Source organism: Dermacentor andersoni, chromosome 1 (genome assembly GCF_023375885.2).
Source record: "Dermacentor andersoni chromosome 1, qqDerAnde1_hic_scaffold, whole genome shotgun sequence".
Classification (NCBI taxonomy): Eukaryota; Metazoa; Arthropoda; class Arachnida; order Ixodida; family Ixodidae; genus Dermacentor; species Dermacentor andersoni.
In genome coordinates, this window is record NC_092814.1 from 50236308 (window position 1) to 50254246 (window position 17939).

At 46.8% G+C, this 17939-nt stretch overlaps 2 protein-coding genes across 4 annotated transcripts; one reads left to right on the forward strand and one right to left on the reverse strand.

The window, feature by feature from the left end:
* Nucleotides 1-8864: 8864 nt before the first annotated feature.
* On the forward strand, nt 8865-13049 carry LOC140218484 (uncharacterized). Of its 3 annotated transcripts, XM_072288239.1 has the most exons (6): nt 8865-9351; nt 9434-9621; nt 10112-10220; nt 10434-10551; nt 10915-11342; nt 11738-13049. In XM_072288239.1, coding segments are annotated over exons 2-6 (906 nt in total). In that variant the 5' UTR covers nt 8865-9351; nt 9434-9619; the 3' UTR covers nt 11987-13049. The 3 variants fall into 3 exon arrangements, with proteins under 3 accessions (XP_072144340.1, XP_072144331.1, XP_072144308.1); XM_072288230.1 differs by having other exon boundaries at nt 8865-9621; XM_072288207.1 differs by lacking the exons at nt 8865-9351; nt 9434-9621 and adding an exon at nt 9631-10048.
* LOC140218472 (putative nuclease HARBI1) lies at nt 13045-15982 on the reverse strand. Its single transcript, XM_072288199.1, has 3 exons — nt 15215-15982; nt 14983-15124; nt 13045-14470 (listed from the first exon to the last, which is right to left on the reverse strand). Exons 1-3 carry the CDS (start codon nt 15758-15760, stop codon nt 13971-13973), a joined length of 1188 nt encoding a protein of 395 aa, XP_072144300.1. The 5' UTR covers nt 15761-15982; the 3' UTR covers nt 13045-13970.
* Nucleotides 15983-17939: the final 1957 nt, after the last annotated feature.

Here is a 17939-nt window from a genome sequence, read left to right on the forward strand (position 1 = left end):
TTCATATACTTTTATGCAGGTTTATAAGTAAGTTCTTGTGTTTTTTCTTGGTATGGCTGTCAATAAAACAATCTTAGCATTTTATTCTCTTATTTATGTATTTTGCAAGTCATTGTTTTTGCCATTACCAGTGAATTTTCCCTTTCTTTAGTTCTCATGACTATGTCATACGCGCCGTCCTGTTTTGTGCAATATCTCCGCGAGTATATCAGAAGCTCTCAGTGCGCATGTCAGACGCTCTTCTACACTTTGGTCTTAAGGGCATTATATAAAAATGTTATATGTGTGTACATGAAAAGGCCTTCGCGTTTTCTCGAGCTTTATTTATTTATATTTTGTTATTTCACTGTCTGAACTTTTGTGTTGTTTAGTAGTCATGTACATGTCATGCCTTTTTCACTTTTATTTTCTGAGCGTGTATCATACCAATTTATGCAAAAATATTTGTTTTCGGAAGTGGAAGTGAATAAAATGAGGCCAAAGATCTGTTGTGTTGGAAGTGGAACTTATATACGTTCTGGAACATGCTGGCATACTCAAAGTATGGACAAGACTGCGTGTGCGTGCGTGCTAACGCATAAAGAACCCACTGCGCACCACTCGCCAGATCACAAACAATCCCTGGGGTAGCGCACACACGCGATCAAAAAAAAGAAAAAAATACGCGCCGCAGACAGGCAAAAAGAAAGCAAAAGTAAAGGCGCGCGGGGCATGCGAAAGGTGGAGAGGGAACGGGTCGGCATAATAAAAAAGAAAAAAAAAACGCTAGGGAGAGGAGGCGCCGCACGGCTGCAGTTCCTGTTGCCATAACAACGTAAACAATCGTGTGCGCCGCCATCTTGCTAAAGCATCGCCCTCCTGTTAGGGCCGTAACTGAAGGGGATGTTGGCGCTAATGTCAAAAGAGCGTCTGCTTCAAAACAGCCAATGTCAGCCATGCGCAGATTCACCCCTGGGGCTGAGCCACCGCGGCAGGTTGCCTTCGCGTCCTCTTCTATGGTGTGTGTGTGTCCTTTGTCGCACTAAATGTGCGACAGCTTCTGGAACTCGCAGGTATTTTCGCATAACTAAGAGTGCTTTCCGATTTTTGACAACACGCCAACATTACCAAATAGCTGCCACGAAACAGTGCAGTTAGAGGCATTTGACGCCCATTAGCGTAATCAGCACTGAAAACATTGGCATATACAGGGTGTCCCAACTATCATGCACCATGATTCAAAAATATGCAAATGCCACATATAGCTGGACAGAATCAAGGTAATGTTATTTGCCGCCGCTTGGAGATACTCGTATTATTTTTATATTCCGCCTAATTACATAACCAGTCTTAATTATTTAATCAACTTCTCAAATATTATAATTACATGAAAATTGTCAATCCGAAAATGGTAGACCAACATGAAAAACTTGAAAACGTGAAAAACACTTTTATGTAGCACCTATTGAGCAACAGAAAGCTGTATCGTTCGTTCGTTCGTTCGCTCGCTCGCTCGCTCGCTCGCGATGACTTAGCGACACCACTCATGTGAATGAGTGGTAGCGCACATTGTCCACAGCCCCATTAGTAAGCCCTTTTCGTGTTTATAGGCTTTTTCATTATCATATGTTTACTGTCTTTACGTGTTTTGCAACCCGTATTCGTGTGCTTTATCTTTGTGACTAGTGGTTACCATTTCTTACCCCCCCCCCCCCCCCCGCTTACGTAATGCCCCATTAGGGACCCTTAAGGGGAAATAAATTATGATGGTGATGATGATGATGACGTCTACGAGGGATGATCGCCAATCTTTCGCAGAAGTTGCCAACAATAATTATTTCCATCTGTGTATGCAACTCCAAAATGATTTACGTATGCCTGAACTGGTTACCTGTTCTCCTGATTTGTGGAGGCCCACGTTGTTACGATTGGCGTGTAACACCCCGGGCAAAAAGGATGCTCAAAGACCATGCCTAGCCGAAACGGAGGATGGATTCCTAATTTGCTATGGTTGTCTCGAGTGGTTGCCGGTCTGGCAGGCGCCCCGCAGTGATGACAGGCCCCTTTGTGTGTGCGACTCTAGGGGAGAACTCTTTTCACAAACTGTGCGACTCCAGGGGAGCACCCTTTCCGCGAACTGTCCAACTCTAGGGGAGACCCTTTCCGCGAACCAAACAGGACCTGTGGGTTGCCGCCAGAGGAGGCAAGCTCGTGCAATGTCACCTGGGAGAAAGGATCAGCCGCCCATCCCCGACCAGGCTCAGTGCATGCCACGTGACATTGACGTGAGCAAGATCCAGCCTACGATTTTAGTGGGCCTATTTAAGGGGCCCCGCAATGTACTTTTTCAATTCGTTCATTCTCTTCTTCATATCCTTCACCAACCATTGAATAAACAGTGCAAGTTTCGCACTAGAAATCGTCTCGTCCCTGCCTGGTCGCCATGGTCTCCCGGACGCCTGAAGCCTGCCGACAACGCCACGCTGCTCAATAGTAACGTCGGTCGAGACGCGAGAAACGGCATCGCAACAATGTTCGCGTTAAAATTATGTCGCTTGATCCATGGCGCAAATGTCCTTTCTAGCGATTCCACGTGAAACGTCCACAACATTCTCGTTATCCATTCACGCTGAAGGCATACTTTTTCACGACAGAGCAACGAAAGTGTTATTATGTACACGATAACACTCCTTGACTATTGATGTCATTTATGAAATATCTTAACCCTGTTTGGAGGCCTGCCATGTGACTCCACGCCCATTCGTTGGCCTAGTTCCATATCAGCCCGAGCTACAATAGGCTTCTGGTTTTTCGAACAGCGTATCGTCGAGGACAAGCATTGTCTGCCACTTTGCATTTCTTCTTGAAAATAGTTATCCACATGTGGCACGTGAGTGGGAGCAATCGGTGTGTCGCTATTAACAGAACGAGCCCTGCGGAGTCGGGCACAAATTAATGGTTTTAGTTCACAAACTCGAAGCACGCTTTCGTAGTACGCAACCAGAAAGCTTTGCTATTTGGCTCGTATACAGCAAGGAAGTCATTCTGGCAGTACCAGCTGCAAGCGTTTCTGCCCGCCCTTTATTTACGTCCTATGTTTTACTGTGGTCTTTGACACCGCATGTCAGTAAACAAAACAAGAGGAAGACGCTTTCGTGCGCAATAATATGCTTCTTTCACTTTTCCGGGCATGGGAGGATTTTAGTAATTAATTTTTTTAAAGTAAAAAAATCCAGCTGCCAATCTGGGAGCCTGCCGCTGATGTGTACGTGCAATGGGTAATGTCTGTGACCGCAAATGGATTGCGCTATGATTGCAGGCGGACGTTGTCTTCTTTTATATATGGATTCAGCTTGGCTTCATTTTCTTTTCCTTTCGCATAGTGGATTATTTGTTTAGTGACGAGAATCAACAAATAAAGAGTAAATTTTTTTGTAGTTCGCTGACCTTCGTAACAGTGTCTTTCCTTTAGCAATAGAAATGTCGTGTACAACGACGGCCATATTGTGATGCTCCTGTATGAAAACGTTTCCGGACCGCTGAAAACAAGACCTTATAAGGTTCTCCCAAAGAAATCTGAGAAAAGGACATGAAGGGGGCAAACAAACAGCAATATCGTCGCATCTTGGCATAATCTCACGGAGACAGTGCACAGTGATGAGAACATCCTCGTTCGAGTGGGGGAATGACATTTTTGAGCACTGCACCCGGAAATTGCTGCCTCGATACATTGAAGCACTTAGTTATCGGGTCAAGCTGCGTAGCCTGGCGATGACCTAGTGACAGATCATGCAAGAGTACAGACTGTACAGCATCAACACACCCCGCGCACCGTATACGCTTGCTTCATCAACTTGTTGCACAGAATGTAACAACAACAACGCTTGTCGGCCCGCAAGACAAACACACACACACACACACACACACACACACACACACACACACACACACACACACACACACACACACACACACACACACACACACACACGCACGCACGCACGCACGCACGCACGCACACGCACGCACACGCACGCACGCACGCACACGCACGCACACACACACACACATACATACATACATACATACATACATACATATATATATATATATATATATATATATATATATATATATATATATATATATATTTGAGCAGAGACACCGAAGTCCAGCTGCTCGGGAATAATAACGACTACGCGAGGTTCTGTATTGTGCAGCCAAAGCCAATGCTCGGTGCTCAAATTTTTTCGCATGTGGCCGCATCGAGAATGCGGCCAGGATCGAAACAGCAGTAAGTTGTAGACACTGAGCTTCTACCGCGGGCAAAGTTTCGCATTTGTTAATGCGTGGAAGTGGCAGTCTGTAGGAGGCACGTGACTTGTAATGATAACTAAAAATTCCCGTGGACGTGCGTAGTGCTGGAGGACGTTTGCGCCTCGCAGAAAAGTGCAGACATGTTTCACTCCTATTGCACCACTTTTTCACGGAGCCTCATTGCTCGCAGCAACTGCACAATGAGACTGCCTACAGATAAACACTATAGTAAGGTGGTACTTGAAGATAGCGGGTACACGATAGCCCTATATAGGCACAGGAAAACACACTTCGCAGAAAAAAAGATGCGTGTAGAACGAGCAGGTAGCCCTATTGTTTCCGTTGCCTCCCATAGAAAAGGCGTGTACTCGTTAGTGGTCGGTGCTCACAAGTCGCATCCTTTCGTGAAATCAAACAGTATGGGCGAGCTTGTGAAGTACACCACCATGAGTCCCACATAAAAGTTGGAAAACTGCACCGAAGCTGCGTGCAATGGATAAAAAAGAACGAAATCAGAACGAAAGTATGTTATGATACAGAAAGGCACTAGCCAACTGCTCGAAAGCTAGATAGGGTTTTCTGAGGTAGCGTAGTCATATAGAGAAAATTAACCAGAAATAATGATTCATGCATAGCCTATGGAAATGTTGGTAAAACTGTAGGGCTCTTTTTATTCCCTTTTTTTCTATTCTTGACCCTCTAAAAAGAAGGGAGGTAGGGTGTAAGAGGATGATTGGAGGAGAAGGAATGTCGCAATGGCTATTCGGGGGCGAATGAGGGCGTTTTTAGACGCGACTGCTAAACACCTGTTTAATTCCTACGCAACACAGGTCTTACAGCCCACATGCAACAAACTATACCGAATATTGGGCCATATGGCAAACCTCCAATCCAAGAAAGAAAAAAAAAAAAACTTAGCTTTCCGAGACTTCTAAGGATAGTCGAGGCAATGTGAAGGGATCTGCAGTGTAGACCACTAGAAAGGGGTGGAATATCGGGGGCACAAAAGTACATTTATGGGAGCATTATATTTTACACTAATTTACCACCACCGCTTTTAAAAGGCGGTGTTAATTCAATTTCAATTTTATTTCTGTAAAAAATGGAGGAAGGCCCGAAGAAGAAAGTGAACATTTTACTACTTTACAGAGATTCGAGTCCCCTGTGCAAGGCAAACAGGAAGTAGGCCAATGTTTAGACATACTACACTTTCCAGCACACTGGAAAAGAAATCGAGTCTGGTATTTGCGTATGCACTATACTAATACATTACATACATTAAAAGCATACATGAAAAGTATTAAACCAAGAATGTAGATATGTACCGTACTTAAATGCACACAAAGCATTAATTATAGAAATTGTTACATACACGAGTTATAGAGCGGTACCTCGAGCAATACAGCAACAGGCACGTAGCATTACAATGAAACAAATACAATTAATAAAAATTCAGAAAAATAGTTAATGTCAAAATAAAACGATCTCATCGGACTATTACAAATTGTGTAAACCGGACTTCGTGAGGTCAGTGTTGTGAATGCTTTGTTGACAGAATAAATTTAGGAAAACTGGGAGCGTTTGTTGAAAGCTCTCCTCACCATATCTTTTCCCGCAAAAGGGCACTTTTGAGCACTCTTTATTGCGCATGGCATATACAGGGGTCCTGGATTTTAACTTTGCCAAATAAGGTAATATCTGCTAATTATTCTCTATGTTTTGATTGTACCTTATAGACAGAATGTACGAGTAAAGATTCCGAACTGAGATTACATTGTAGCGAATGAAAACGTTCCCGTGTTTATGCTTCACCTTTGGTTTGTTTCTTGACTTTTTTCCCCACAAAGCATACAGAAAATGGAAGGGGGAGGAAGTGTGGATCCACCAATAGTGTACAGCGCATATTCGCGAAAGAAGCCGCATCGTTGAGGTGCGATTTCGGCTCCAAAGCGACGGACATTCGCCGGGATTGATTAATCGGGCGCTAGGCACGCGATCTGTTCCTGCCGGGTCTCAATGAGTTTCTCGCAAATATCTCGGTCACGTTGCGCGGACGGCTTTTGTGCATGCGTGCACGTAGGCTCTCGGGCCGACGCGCCGAACACGTCACTCTTGCGTCATTTCGCAGGGAAATCGCAGCGCGTCCAGAATAGCTAGCACCGTCTCGACGTCGGCAGGGTGGGCGCCGGCGCGTCCATCCGCGCTGTCTGCATGCATTGCGTCGGCAGCCTCCTCGCCCACGTAGAAAGGGCGCGAGGACGGCACGTGCGCCCTTGAATATCATCGCCCGAGAGCGGTCGTCCGCGCGCTGACGCGGCGCCGGCCTTCAGTGGCGATGCAAGACGCTGTCTCGGGGTGCGAGCCGCTGTCATGCAGTGCTTTCTCCGAGCTGTCATGAATCGCATTAGAAGCGCGGCTGGCAGCAGTCTGGGAGCAGGATGGGAGCTGGGAAACACCTGCTGGTGTTTCAACGCTAATGCGTCTAACTTTATTTATTTATTTATTTATTTATATTTAAAGTCACATAACAAGGGGGCCATGACAGACACCGTTTAGTCAAGTGTTCCTGATTAACTTTGATCACCTCCGTTCTTTCGTCAAAATTGTAACCTATTTTGAACGTGATCGTCACCGAAGAACATGAAGCAAGCTAACAAACGCAGCGTCGACTGTACCATAAGATGCAGTGGCGTAGTCAGTATGTTAAGTAAGAGTCACTGGAGAAGTACTACCTACCCCCCTTCCCTCTCCTTCCCTTGCCTCATCCCACCCCCCGCCCGCCCGCTCTCCCAAACACTCGCATGACCTCGCATTCGGTATAACATATCCTCCCTACAACATTGCATCTGACGTTACAGACGATGTTGCATTTGTGAGATTGCTTTATGTTCTTCAGTAACGGTCACGGAGAAAACAGCTTAAAGCGTTCCCGAAAATGTGTACGTCATGGACTTGTGTTTCGGAGTTCACATTCCAAATACGGCCGTCAAAAACATTATCGCTCAGCTTGTAAGGAGAGACAGACGTAGCCGGTCACTCGCGAAACGCAGAAAAAAAAAGGAAGCAAATTTACACTCTAGCTCTCGTTAAGCGAAAAAAAAAAACATGCCGAACATTGTAAACAAGCACCTTACGCAGAGAAGGAACTGTTTACTTTCGGCCACAAGAAAAATAAAGCACAAAGCATTGAAAAAAAAATGAAGTAAGGGCGATAGAAATGTAGTGAAGGGATGGTTGGCTGGCAGAGATGACACTCTCCTCGCCAGTTCTCTCTCTTTGTGTTTCACTGAAAAGAAAGAACAAAGACACAAAAAGACGATTTACACAATTTTAAATGCGACTCTGATGATGAATTTGTAAAGTTTATTCTTGATGGCGCACTTTTCAGGTGGTGGCCTCAATTATTTATACGGGAGTGATATTCTTTTCTTTTCTTACTGGCAAATTATTCAAGACATTGTACGTTAATACTGAGAATACGCAAGTATAAGGCGGACAAGTTACTTTCTCCTTTTTTTATATGGTCAGTTTCGACGTATCACTGTTTTCTGAAATATTAATCGTTCAGAATTCCGGAATACCTGACTTAACATGGGGAAACACGGAGTAAGCGGGAGATGGAAATTCAAGACGATCAGCATAGCGAGGCCAAGGTAAAAGCGGGAGCCAACGTTTCGACAAGTGAAGTTGTCTTTTTCAAAGGGCGGTTTGCAGCCTAGAAAATACAAGTCCACTTGTCGAAACATTGGCTCCCGCTTTTACCTTGTTCTCGTTTTGCTCATTTTACTTAACAAGACGCGCATGAATGTGGCTTTTTACCCGTTTGGAGAACCGTTTTATCGAATTCCGTGAAAACAATTAGTTGACCGTGTCTTCCCTGCCGAAGCGGTGCCTCGGCGTGTAAGAAGCGCCGTATTTGAGTGCGCCGTAATAATATTGACCACCTGGGCTTCTTTGAGCAAATGAAACAATTTGCGGCCACGTGGTTTGCAGCCCACAGCATGGCTGTGCGACGCGTGCAAAGGCAGACAATGGAAAGGGAGAGGAGGAAGGTCACTTACACGCACGTCCGGTTTTATGCCTTACTCAGATACAGCCTAATAAAAGGATAAGAATAATGAAGGGACGATAGCTGAGCGCACGTCCGGAGCTGCACGTCGCCTATAAACGGTAATTGTGATTTGTCGACCCCAGGAACTACAGCGAGAGTTAGCGACGCATCTGGTCCCAGACCAAGTATTCTTCTTTTTTCATTTATTTGTTTATTTATTTATTTCTTATTTAAATATTTATATTAAAGTAACCCTAAATTGGGCAGGTAACTTATAGAGGGGTGGGGGGCGGATAGTAAATAGAGTACAGTTATATTTGCAAATTGTTAAAACAACGAAAGTACAGCTCGAACAGTTAGATACAATGTGTACAAACAAAGATACACGGTACAGTACACGGGAACGTTAGAGATCACATTCAGTATTTATTTGCAGGTCAATTACGAAAATCAAACGCAAGTTCAATACAGCAAAAAGAAGAAGGAAGACCGATAGGCACAATCAAAAACAACTGCAGGGGTGCGATTTTGTAGAAATGACTTTTTTCATGCCAATGCCTTCTCGCGTGACGTCACCGATTTTGGAAATTGTGTGTACGTAGGCACGACGTTTTCTTGGATCGTCCAATCAGAAGCTCCCTTCATTGGCCGGATGTTTCTTTCGTATTCTCTTCTCTTTTTCCGGGACTGTATAGCAAATTTGTTTTGTAAAACGGCACTTAATAAAAGCGGACTTCCATGCTGCGTAAAGCAAATTCATTTTGTTACAGTACAACGCAAAAGCTGCCGCAGTCCAAAGAAATGCAAACGCAAGTGCTCTATTTTTGAAGTCGTAGCCACATAGTAGTCGGATGTGCATCCAATCCATGCCGTTGAGCGCAAGCAAAATGGCAGCCTTTGTTTACCTGTGAACAGCTGACAGCCCCTAGCGTGTCTGTCTGAACAGCTGACAGCCCCTTGCGTGCCCGTAATTGCGGCCCCGCCCCCGTCAGATACTGATTGAGGTGAGTAATTATTGCTCGTGTAGTGCTTGCATTGTCGTGTGGTTTTCGCTGCATGTCTGACGTGTGATAATTTCTTCTTTAGGAAGAGCCAAGAAGAATTATCCGTAGCCCCCGAGGTGAAACTTTGCAACATAGTGGATCGAGAACTGTCAAGGCATTTTCCATAGGGCACCGCCATGACATAACGATAGCTTCCTTAAAGTTATCGCTGCATCGGTAATACTTCCTGCACTGATACGCTCCGAGAAAGAAGCTGCTACAACATTAAATGTGAGTAGTGACTTCACCTTTTTTTACATTAGTGGTATAAAAAGGCAGAAATAAGTCGTAGTGAGCACTTTATGCAGGCGCTTAGCTTAGACAGAATGTTTGCCTCTAAATTTCTTACTGTGCTGCGGGCCGGCTGAAATTCCCAATTTGACAAAGAGAAAATGGCAGCAAAAGGGCCGCGGGTGTCCAAAGAGCAGGCGGCTATTCTCGTGCAGTTCATCGAGCAGCACCCATACCTGGCGAGAGCTTCTACAGAGTTCTCGCCACGTATGACTGCTGCTCGAAAAAACGAACTGTGGGAGGAGGTGGCGGCGGTGCTTAACGCACAGGGGCCAGCCGTAAAGGCCACCAGCCGTTGGCGGAACCATTGGGCCAAGATGGCCCATAAAGCGAAAAAAGAAGCGGCCAGGGCCGCGAGCGAGAAGAGGTGAGCTTCTAATGATGCTGACAGTAACGTAGTTCCACGTTGTCGTTGTTGCCGTGTTTGCAGGGCTACTGGAGGTGGCAAAGTGGGTGGCGTGGACGGCCGCGTCCTCGACGTCCTTATGAGGACAGGAGGGGTCCTTGTTTCCCCCCCTGAGTACTTCCCCGATAGCGAGGTGCGTACATTGGATTTAAAAAAGTGTTGTTTGTGTGACCTGCTGTGACCTCACAAATTTTCAGCATTACATTGGAACACAATATTGCAAAATTTTTAAGCCCTTTTTTTTGTGCAAGTGACAATATAGGTTATGTACTCTGAGCAGCAACTTGTGTACATGATGCGCATTGCACACACTGCTCGCAATGTCTGAACACTACTCTGATTGCAGGACGAGGCAAGTTCAGAGGAAGCTGCAGGGCCCAGCGGTTCCCGCAGAAATCTACCAGCGACAACTGCTTTCGTGGTGTCGGGCCCTGCAGCTGTTGCTGGGCCAAGTGGCCTTACACGTAAGGCAGTGACCTAGCTTTTGTAGTAGCATTGTTGTTTGCAGTTGCTGTATGATCTTGCTATGAAGTAAAGTACGTCACTCTGCTGTTATTACCTTTGTGTCCAACATCCAGCTCTCATTCATGAAGGAGAAATGCAAGACTACAAATGACTTGATGTTGTAATAGAGATTCCTTGTGCTTCTTATGGGTTACTGCTACCAGCAACTTTCTGTGGCATCTTTTGCTCTAACTACCTGTTTTGTGTATCATTATTGTAGCTATGCAGCTATAATGACATTTCAAAGTGACTGGTTAGGACAATCAATCTGTGTAGGTCGGATAACAGTGAATGAGCAGTCTTTGCTTTTGCCTTGCATGAAGAGCCACCGGCTACGCCCCAGGTGCTGCGGCCTACGCCCCAGGTGCTGCAGCCTACCCCCCAGGTGCTGCGGCCTACCACCCAGGTGCCGCGGCCTACCACCCAGGTGCCGCAGCCAACCCCGCAGGTGCCGCAGCCAACCCCGCAGGTGCCGCAGCCAACCCCGCAGGTGCCGCAGCCAACCCCGCAGGTGCCGCAGCCAACCCCGCAGGTGCCGCAGCCAACCCCGCAGGTGCCACAGCCTACCCCCCAGGTGCCGCAGCCTACCCCTCGAGAGCCACGGGCACCCCGTAGACAGCCCAGGCAGCAGGAACTTGATGGTGCTGTGATGACGGCTACTGCCGCATACGTTCGCCAGAGCCAGTTGGAGGAAGCCAGAGTTCAAGAGGACACTCGCTTCCGCCAACAACTGCTGGAACAAAACCGGCAGGTATGTGCAAGGCCACAGATGTATATTTTTCTGCGTATGAAATTGATGAGCATATGACCTCTCTAAAAATTATATTAATCAGTGAACAAGCATAATGTATACGTGTAGTCCTGTGGTGATATCTTGTACACATTCGCGTGATATAACATGTGTAAATATCTACGCAATTATGTGGCAAAAAGAAAAAAGTGGCGTTGAATTCAAGGAAGCAGGTATAGCAATGTAACACTTCTTAATGGAATGCGACGGCACAAGTTTGATGGGCCAGAAAGATATTTCCAGTGTTTGAATATACAATGACAAGACAATAGCCTGCAAATGGGGATGAATGCAACACACAAAGGCCCTGTTACTGAGCTTCTGTAATTAAACTAATTACACATCTTTGCTAACAGCACCACGAGGCCCACCTGCAGAGCCTGCGGCAGCACCACGAGGCCCACATGGAGAGCCTGCGGCACCTCGGGGAGGAGGTGGCGGCAATGCGGGAAGTGGAGTCTCAGCGCCTCGAAGTGCAGCGGCAACGCCTCGAAGTGGCGCGTCGGTCGCACGAGACCAACGAGCGCCTGCTTCAGCTGCTGCTGGCTGCACTGGGGCATGGTGGCAGCCAAGCCCCTCCCCCCTCTCAGGCCCCACATAATTAAAGGTAGCATAGGCAAGGAATTTGTAACTTATCTTAAAATTTGCTGATGTATTAATGATATGAAGGGCAAATATTGCTAGTTTGCAAATAAATAATTGCTGAAGTCACCCTTTAATGCAACCATAAGTAGCATAGCCGTTGCAGCATGAATTTTTTCTTCAAGGTTTACTTCAGCCATAAGAGCGTGCACACCATCAGGCTCACCTGCAAAAGTGCCTGTAGGCCTGGTGTGTGTGGGCATTCCGACTGTGGCACTGCAATTTTGAGGTGCCTAGTTATTGTCATGTCAATTTAAGCACGACGCCACACTGCAAGTGTTCTACAATTTAATCCTTGTCATCGAATGGTGAAATTTTCAGGCCTTACTATAATGTCGAAAGCAACCTGTCAATATACACAGTAAAAAAGAAAAAAGTTATGAAAATTCCTTGCCTATGCTCCTTCTTTTCATTTGTAATGTTTATTTTTTGTTTGTTGCATATGCATATTTGTTTGTGTCACTACGTACTGAGCTGGAATGTCTCTTTTCTTGCACATCTGTCTCATTATCAAACAATTTGTTGTCATTCAGTAATCTTTCAGGTTGTGATACATTGTATTTTAGCCCTTGTGGTGCAATTTGTGTGTAATATTTATGCAGTTTGTCTTACTGAATATCATAATATGGTGCTATGGCTCTTTCACTTTGAGCACCACAACAGCATGTTCCTTTCACATGTAGTGATGTACCTATACATTTCGCTGTGATAAATATTCGGTTGGCATGTGATTTAAGCACCTGCTCATTTCTGTTGCTGGTGCAGTTTAAGCCAGTTGTTATTACTGTGTACTTGTGCAGTGTACAACAGTTTTCTTAAACGATGCATGCCGTTACCTGTGATATATTATGATGCAAGAACAATGTGATCCGATATTTATTCCAACATGTCTGTGATATGTTGCATAATGTCTCTACTACTGAGTACTCATGATTCTCACACTTCTTCAATGTAGAGACTGTCGCATGTGATGTGTACATAAACAAGTGTATGTTGAAGGCTGAAATACAGAAAGGTGCAGTTTTCCTCTAGTGCTTTTATTTACACATCGCAACCACATTTCTAGTGCTAGCTTGCACTGTACAAATATTACTGTTTAACATTGCTGAGTTCTGCTATATACAAGTGAGGTCACTTTGTTGAAATCTGTCAACTGCTCGTGCGTGCACACACTTCGCGGGAGCCACAGCGTTTGACATGTCGGATGACCAGTTGGACGGCATTTTCGTCACTCGAAAGGAACTTTGCCGTTGTTGCGAGACAAAATGGTGGAGGACCTAGAAGCTGCGCGTGCAACAGCACGTTCCATGGAGCGGAAGGTGTGACGTGCACTGTACATCTTGGCTTCTGTGAGCTTCTCTGTGCTAGTAGAAAGTGAGGAGACAGGCGCTTATGTCCATCAATGCGTAAGGGGATACGAGTAAGAATCAGGCTACATGCATCTAGATGACGACAGCAGCAACAAGCAAATTGTGGCAGACACTTTGAATATGCACTTATTTTTAGCTTGCTTTCAATCTCATGTGTCACCTCTAACGATACTGTTTTACTTACTATAAGTGCAGGCTTTACATAACCCTTCACTACACAACTTTTATGTACCCACCGTGGTTGCTCAGTGGCTATGGTGTTAGGCTGCTGAGCACGAGGGATTGAATCCCGGCCGCATTTCGAAAACACCCGTGTACTTAGATTTAGGTGCACGTCAAAGAACCCCAGGTGGTCGAAATTTCCGGAGCCCTCCACTACGGCGTGCCTCATAATCGGAAAGTGGTTTTGGCACGTAAAACCCCATAATTTAATTTTTTTAACAACTTTTACATTTCTCAACAAATCATGAATGCTTTGCATTACGCAGACATCAACTACAACTTAGCACGGGAAATGTATCTGCAATTTCACAGCATGAAATGCACAATGCAATTACTTAAAACTGTGTGCATGCACCTAACGATGCTGACGCTGCTGTTGACGTCGCAGCTGCCGCCGCACGCTCCTCAAATAACGCATGTGCTGCGCACGGGTTGTGCCAAACATGCCAATGACATTGTCGCGAACAGCCCGCCCTCTCAAGTAGTGCATTCTAGAGCCCGTGTTACGGGGCAGACTGTGTGGCGTGGGGTCGCCGTTATTGTCAAGCTCACTACTACTACTGCTGCTGCTGCTGTCGTCATCACTGTCATCGCCTGACTCGTCGCCTTCAGAAAGGCGAAGGTTGTGCAACACAGCACATGCCGCGACAATGTTGGCTGCACGTTCCGGCTCGTAGAGGAGGGTGCGATATCGCTGAAGACAGCGGAAACGGCTCTTTAAGAGCCCAATGCACCTCTCCACTACGGAACGCATGGCGGCATGTGCTGTGTTGTACTGCCCCTCGGCTGTGTGCACTGGAGGATGGCCAGGAACCGGGGTCAGGAGCCACGGCTCCAAGGGGTAGCCACTGTCACCTGCACAAAGATGGAAATAGTACATTGAGTACTCCGCTGACGAGAGGCAAGTTGTCAACTGAGGAAAGCTACAGCATCATTCAACAAAGGTAGACTTCAGGGTTGCAAGTCCCAAGTAAAAGCATGAGTTGAGCATGTCCATACCCGTCACAAACTCTTAACCAATTTACAAGTGTACGCGGTGCCTGCCACAAACAAGAAATCAACACTTGTTGGTGCTATCAATGACAGTAGTAGCAGTAATGTGTGTTCATTTCTTCTGCTTCTGGCAGTCACTGGGTGCAGAAAGCACTAATACGTGTTGCTTTCGTCAGCTCCTCGCAGACACATAATGTGCTTGTAACTTAACACTTCGAACATTGCCAATGGTGGCAGTCAATGTCTTAATTTTCTTTTTTTACTCCGGAATTACTGATGTTCTTGTGGTTTGGTTAAAAGTTTGGGTTGGAGCGGACACGGCGTTCTGCGCTGCTGAAGCGTGACTGCGCCAAAAAAAAATGTTTTTTTCTCACCGAGGAGGTATTCCCCGGCATTCACGATGCGCCCCGCTTGGAACCGCCGGCGCAACCATGTCGTCCGCCAGACAAAAGCGTCGTGGTCCGACCCCGGTCGCATAGGGTCCAAGGCCAAGATTTTCATGTCCGCGTCGCAGATCTGAGGTAAAACGTAAACCAGAGAAAGTGCCCGTTGGCAAGAGCAACGTAACTTTCAAAAAGGATCGCAGAAAACGTGAGTTTTACTTACGAACATGCAGTTGAGGGCGTAGTATCCCTTGCGGCACATGAACACAGCCTTGCGCTCACCCTTGGGTGCGATGATGGCTATGAGGCTGCCGTCTACGCATCCGATGACGCCGGGGATAACGCCGCGCCGAAGGAAACCCTCCTTCACGGCTGCCTTTTCCTCGGCTGTCTTTGGAAAATGGACCCACTTGTTGCGGGCCCCTGCGTTCACGACAGCCTCTGCCACACGTCGCACGCACTCGCTCACCGTCGACTGCGACACACGGATCGTCTCCTCGCTCCCAACGGACGCTTGGAAGCTCCCGGTAGCAAAGAAGCGCAGCGCACACAACACTTTCCGCTCCACCGACAGTCCCGTCGCTCGCTCAGCTTCTAGTTCCCCCGCCAGTTCCTCGCACAACAACCGCACCGTTCCCTTCGAGAGGCGAAAACGCCGTCGAAAATGGTCATCCGGCATGTCAAACGCGTCGTCTGGCTCTCCCTGTTCACGCCGGCGACGGCGAAGAGCCACGGCCATAGCGATCAGAGGGGCGGCCATTTTTTTCATGCCTTCGGAAACGACCCTGCCTCAGGCCGTTCCAAAAATCCGTGCCTTTTGCTCCGCATAATGAGTGCCTCAACGTCACGATGACGATTACAGTTTTTGCGGGTTCCTGACGTCGCGTGATTGACAGACAAAATGGGCGCGGCCCGGTCATTTTCGACCAATGGCTGCTCAGTGATGGCGGCAAAAGGCATGGAAAAAGTAATAGAATTGCTACAAAATCGCACCCCAGCGTCGACTAACAATACGAATGACAACTTCCCCGCAGATAACCCCGTTGAAAGAAAGAAATGCGTTCCAGTTTACATGAGCTACGCAAAGGACATATGGAATTTTTCAGGATCAGTTTCAGCGACTGTCTTGTGGCAGGCTATTCCAATGTGGTAGTGTTCGTGGAATGAAATATCCGCCGAAATGGCGTGAGCGATGCACGAAACTTGAAGCTTTCATTTGCATATTTGGTCGCGTTGAGATGAAGTGAGGAGTTATAATAGCGCTTTTGAAATAGGGCGACTTGTTTTGACGATGGTATGACTGGTCCTAGAGTTTGGCGCGTCCTTTTAGTGCTGTTACGCTTCCGTATAGTAAGTAATCAGAAAGGATTAGTCAAGCAGCAGGGTTTTGCTGGGCTTCAATATCATTAGTTAAATTTACATGATGAGGGTACGAAATGGTGGGAGCATATTCGACCTGAGGTGGTATTGGTGATAGATAAGCTAGCTTGCACAGGTGAGGGAGAGCATGCTTGATACTCCGTTCCTGTAGCCGAGTGAGCGGTTAGCGGAAGCTAAAGAATCGGCCTGATGTGGGTTTTACATGTTAGATAATATTGTAAATGAACACCGAGAGACTTGTAAGTATAAGCATGCTCAATCAAGCTGTTATTAATTGTATGAGGAGCTTGTATCGAACAAGCGTGCTTAATAAAATGCATAACTCTAGTTTTAGAAAGATTCAGTGGCATTATTTCCGTCGAACGCTGCGCGTTAGTTACATCAGTTTGGCAAATAATTAATAAATAGCAAGGTGACCGCGCACGCGGCCTTTTTCTATACCCCAGACGCGACGTTGTCATAAGACGATCTGAAATTATTAGCGTACGTACACTGAGATCTATATGAAAGAAAGCTTTTTATACATGCAAGCACATTAGCGGTGGCGCTAACTTCAGCTAGTTTCACGGGAAGCCTCTGGTGAGGAACGCGGTTAGGTGCCTTGGAGTACTCGAGGGAAACTGCGTCAGCGTGAACGCCAACATCTGTAGTTGCGAATGCTCCCTCGACTGACTGCTTTAACATGTGGGCCGGAGCAGGAGTCACTTGTGGTCGTACAGCGAAGACCACTGTGTAGAGTAGGTGCCCGACAGACTCCACGCCCCCAGTGCCTTCATGCGGCTCATTGGAGTGAGGAGCAAATAAGCTTTTGTCAACATCGCTCCCTATAATGCTGTACGTATATCACGAGGCGTCTAAAGCCTTTGAGGTTAGCGCACGAACCACCGCGCGAGTAGTCGCAACTGTCACGCGAGGCTCGCGATCGCCGCCCGGGCTTTCACTGATGACATGCGAAACCCTCGCAGTCCTGCAGGCGTTGCGGCCAGGCTGTGAACTTCGTGCCCTTTGATTCCGACAAGGCATAAGAACGCGCTAGTTGACGATTCATATTGAAGCGACCCCAGCGCATAAACAGAAGAAAGGGCCAAATAACATGGGCAGACAGGAGCGCATGTGTTTGTCCGTGGTATTAGCCATTCGGTTGTTTTTACGGCGCAGTCGCTTCGCTTTAATTCCGTTCCTGCGATCCTTACGCCACACTTCGCTCCTGACTAACGCAATGAGCACGCTGAAGCGATTGTGATCGCGGCGCGTAGCGGTTATTTCGCTCTTGAGATACCGCAGCAATGTTCAAAACAAGATCGGTGCGCGCGTTCACTGTGACGCGAGCGCGCTCTCGAGCCACTCACTGTCACAAACAGACGGACATTGTCCGCTTCGCCCTGCACTCGGCCCTACGTTATACCATGTGCTATGCGGCCGGAAGCTGTCCAGCGGACCAGCTGCAGCGCATATCGTCGCGACTGAAATTTGACGTTCACGCACTGCGCTTGTTTCTCTTGCCTGTCTCGCCAACGCGTGTCACGTGTAAACGGTCTTTTTTTTTTTTCAGTTTTCCTTCGTCATTA

What these genes read in the sequence shown, in the direction of transcription:
- LOC140218484 (XM_072288207.1), top strand. Translation starts at nt 9,783, where the DNA reads ATGGCAGCAAAAGGGCCGCGGGTGTCCAAAGAGCAGGCGGCTATTCTC. An exon ending in AGGGCCGCGAGCGAGAAGAG is followed by an intron (nt 10,049 to 10,111) that starts GTGAGCTTCTAA and finishes CCGTGTTTGCAG; the next exon opens with GGCTACTGGAGGTGGCAAAG. An exon ending in TGGGCCAAGTGGCCTTACAC is followed by an intron (nt 10,552 to 10,914) that starts GTAAGGCAGTGA and finishes CCTTGCATGAAG; the next exon opens with AGCCACCGGCTACGCCCCAG.
- LOC140218472 (XM_072288199.1), bottom strand. Translation starts at nt 15,760, where the DNA reads ATGAAAAAAATGGCCGCCCCTCTGATCGCTATGGCCGTGGCTCTTCGC. An exon ending in ACGCCCTCAACTGCATGTTC is followed by an intron (nt 15,125 to 15,214) that starts GTAAGTAAAACT and finishes GTTTTACCTCAG; the next exon opens with ATCTGCGACGCGGACATGAA. An exon ending in TGCCGGGGAATACCTCCTCG is followed by an intron (nt 14,471 to 14,982) that starts GTGAGAAAAAAA and finishes ATCTTTGTGCAG; the next exon opens with GTGACAGTGGCTACCCCTTG.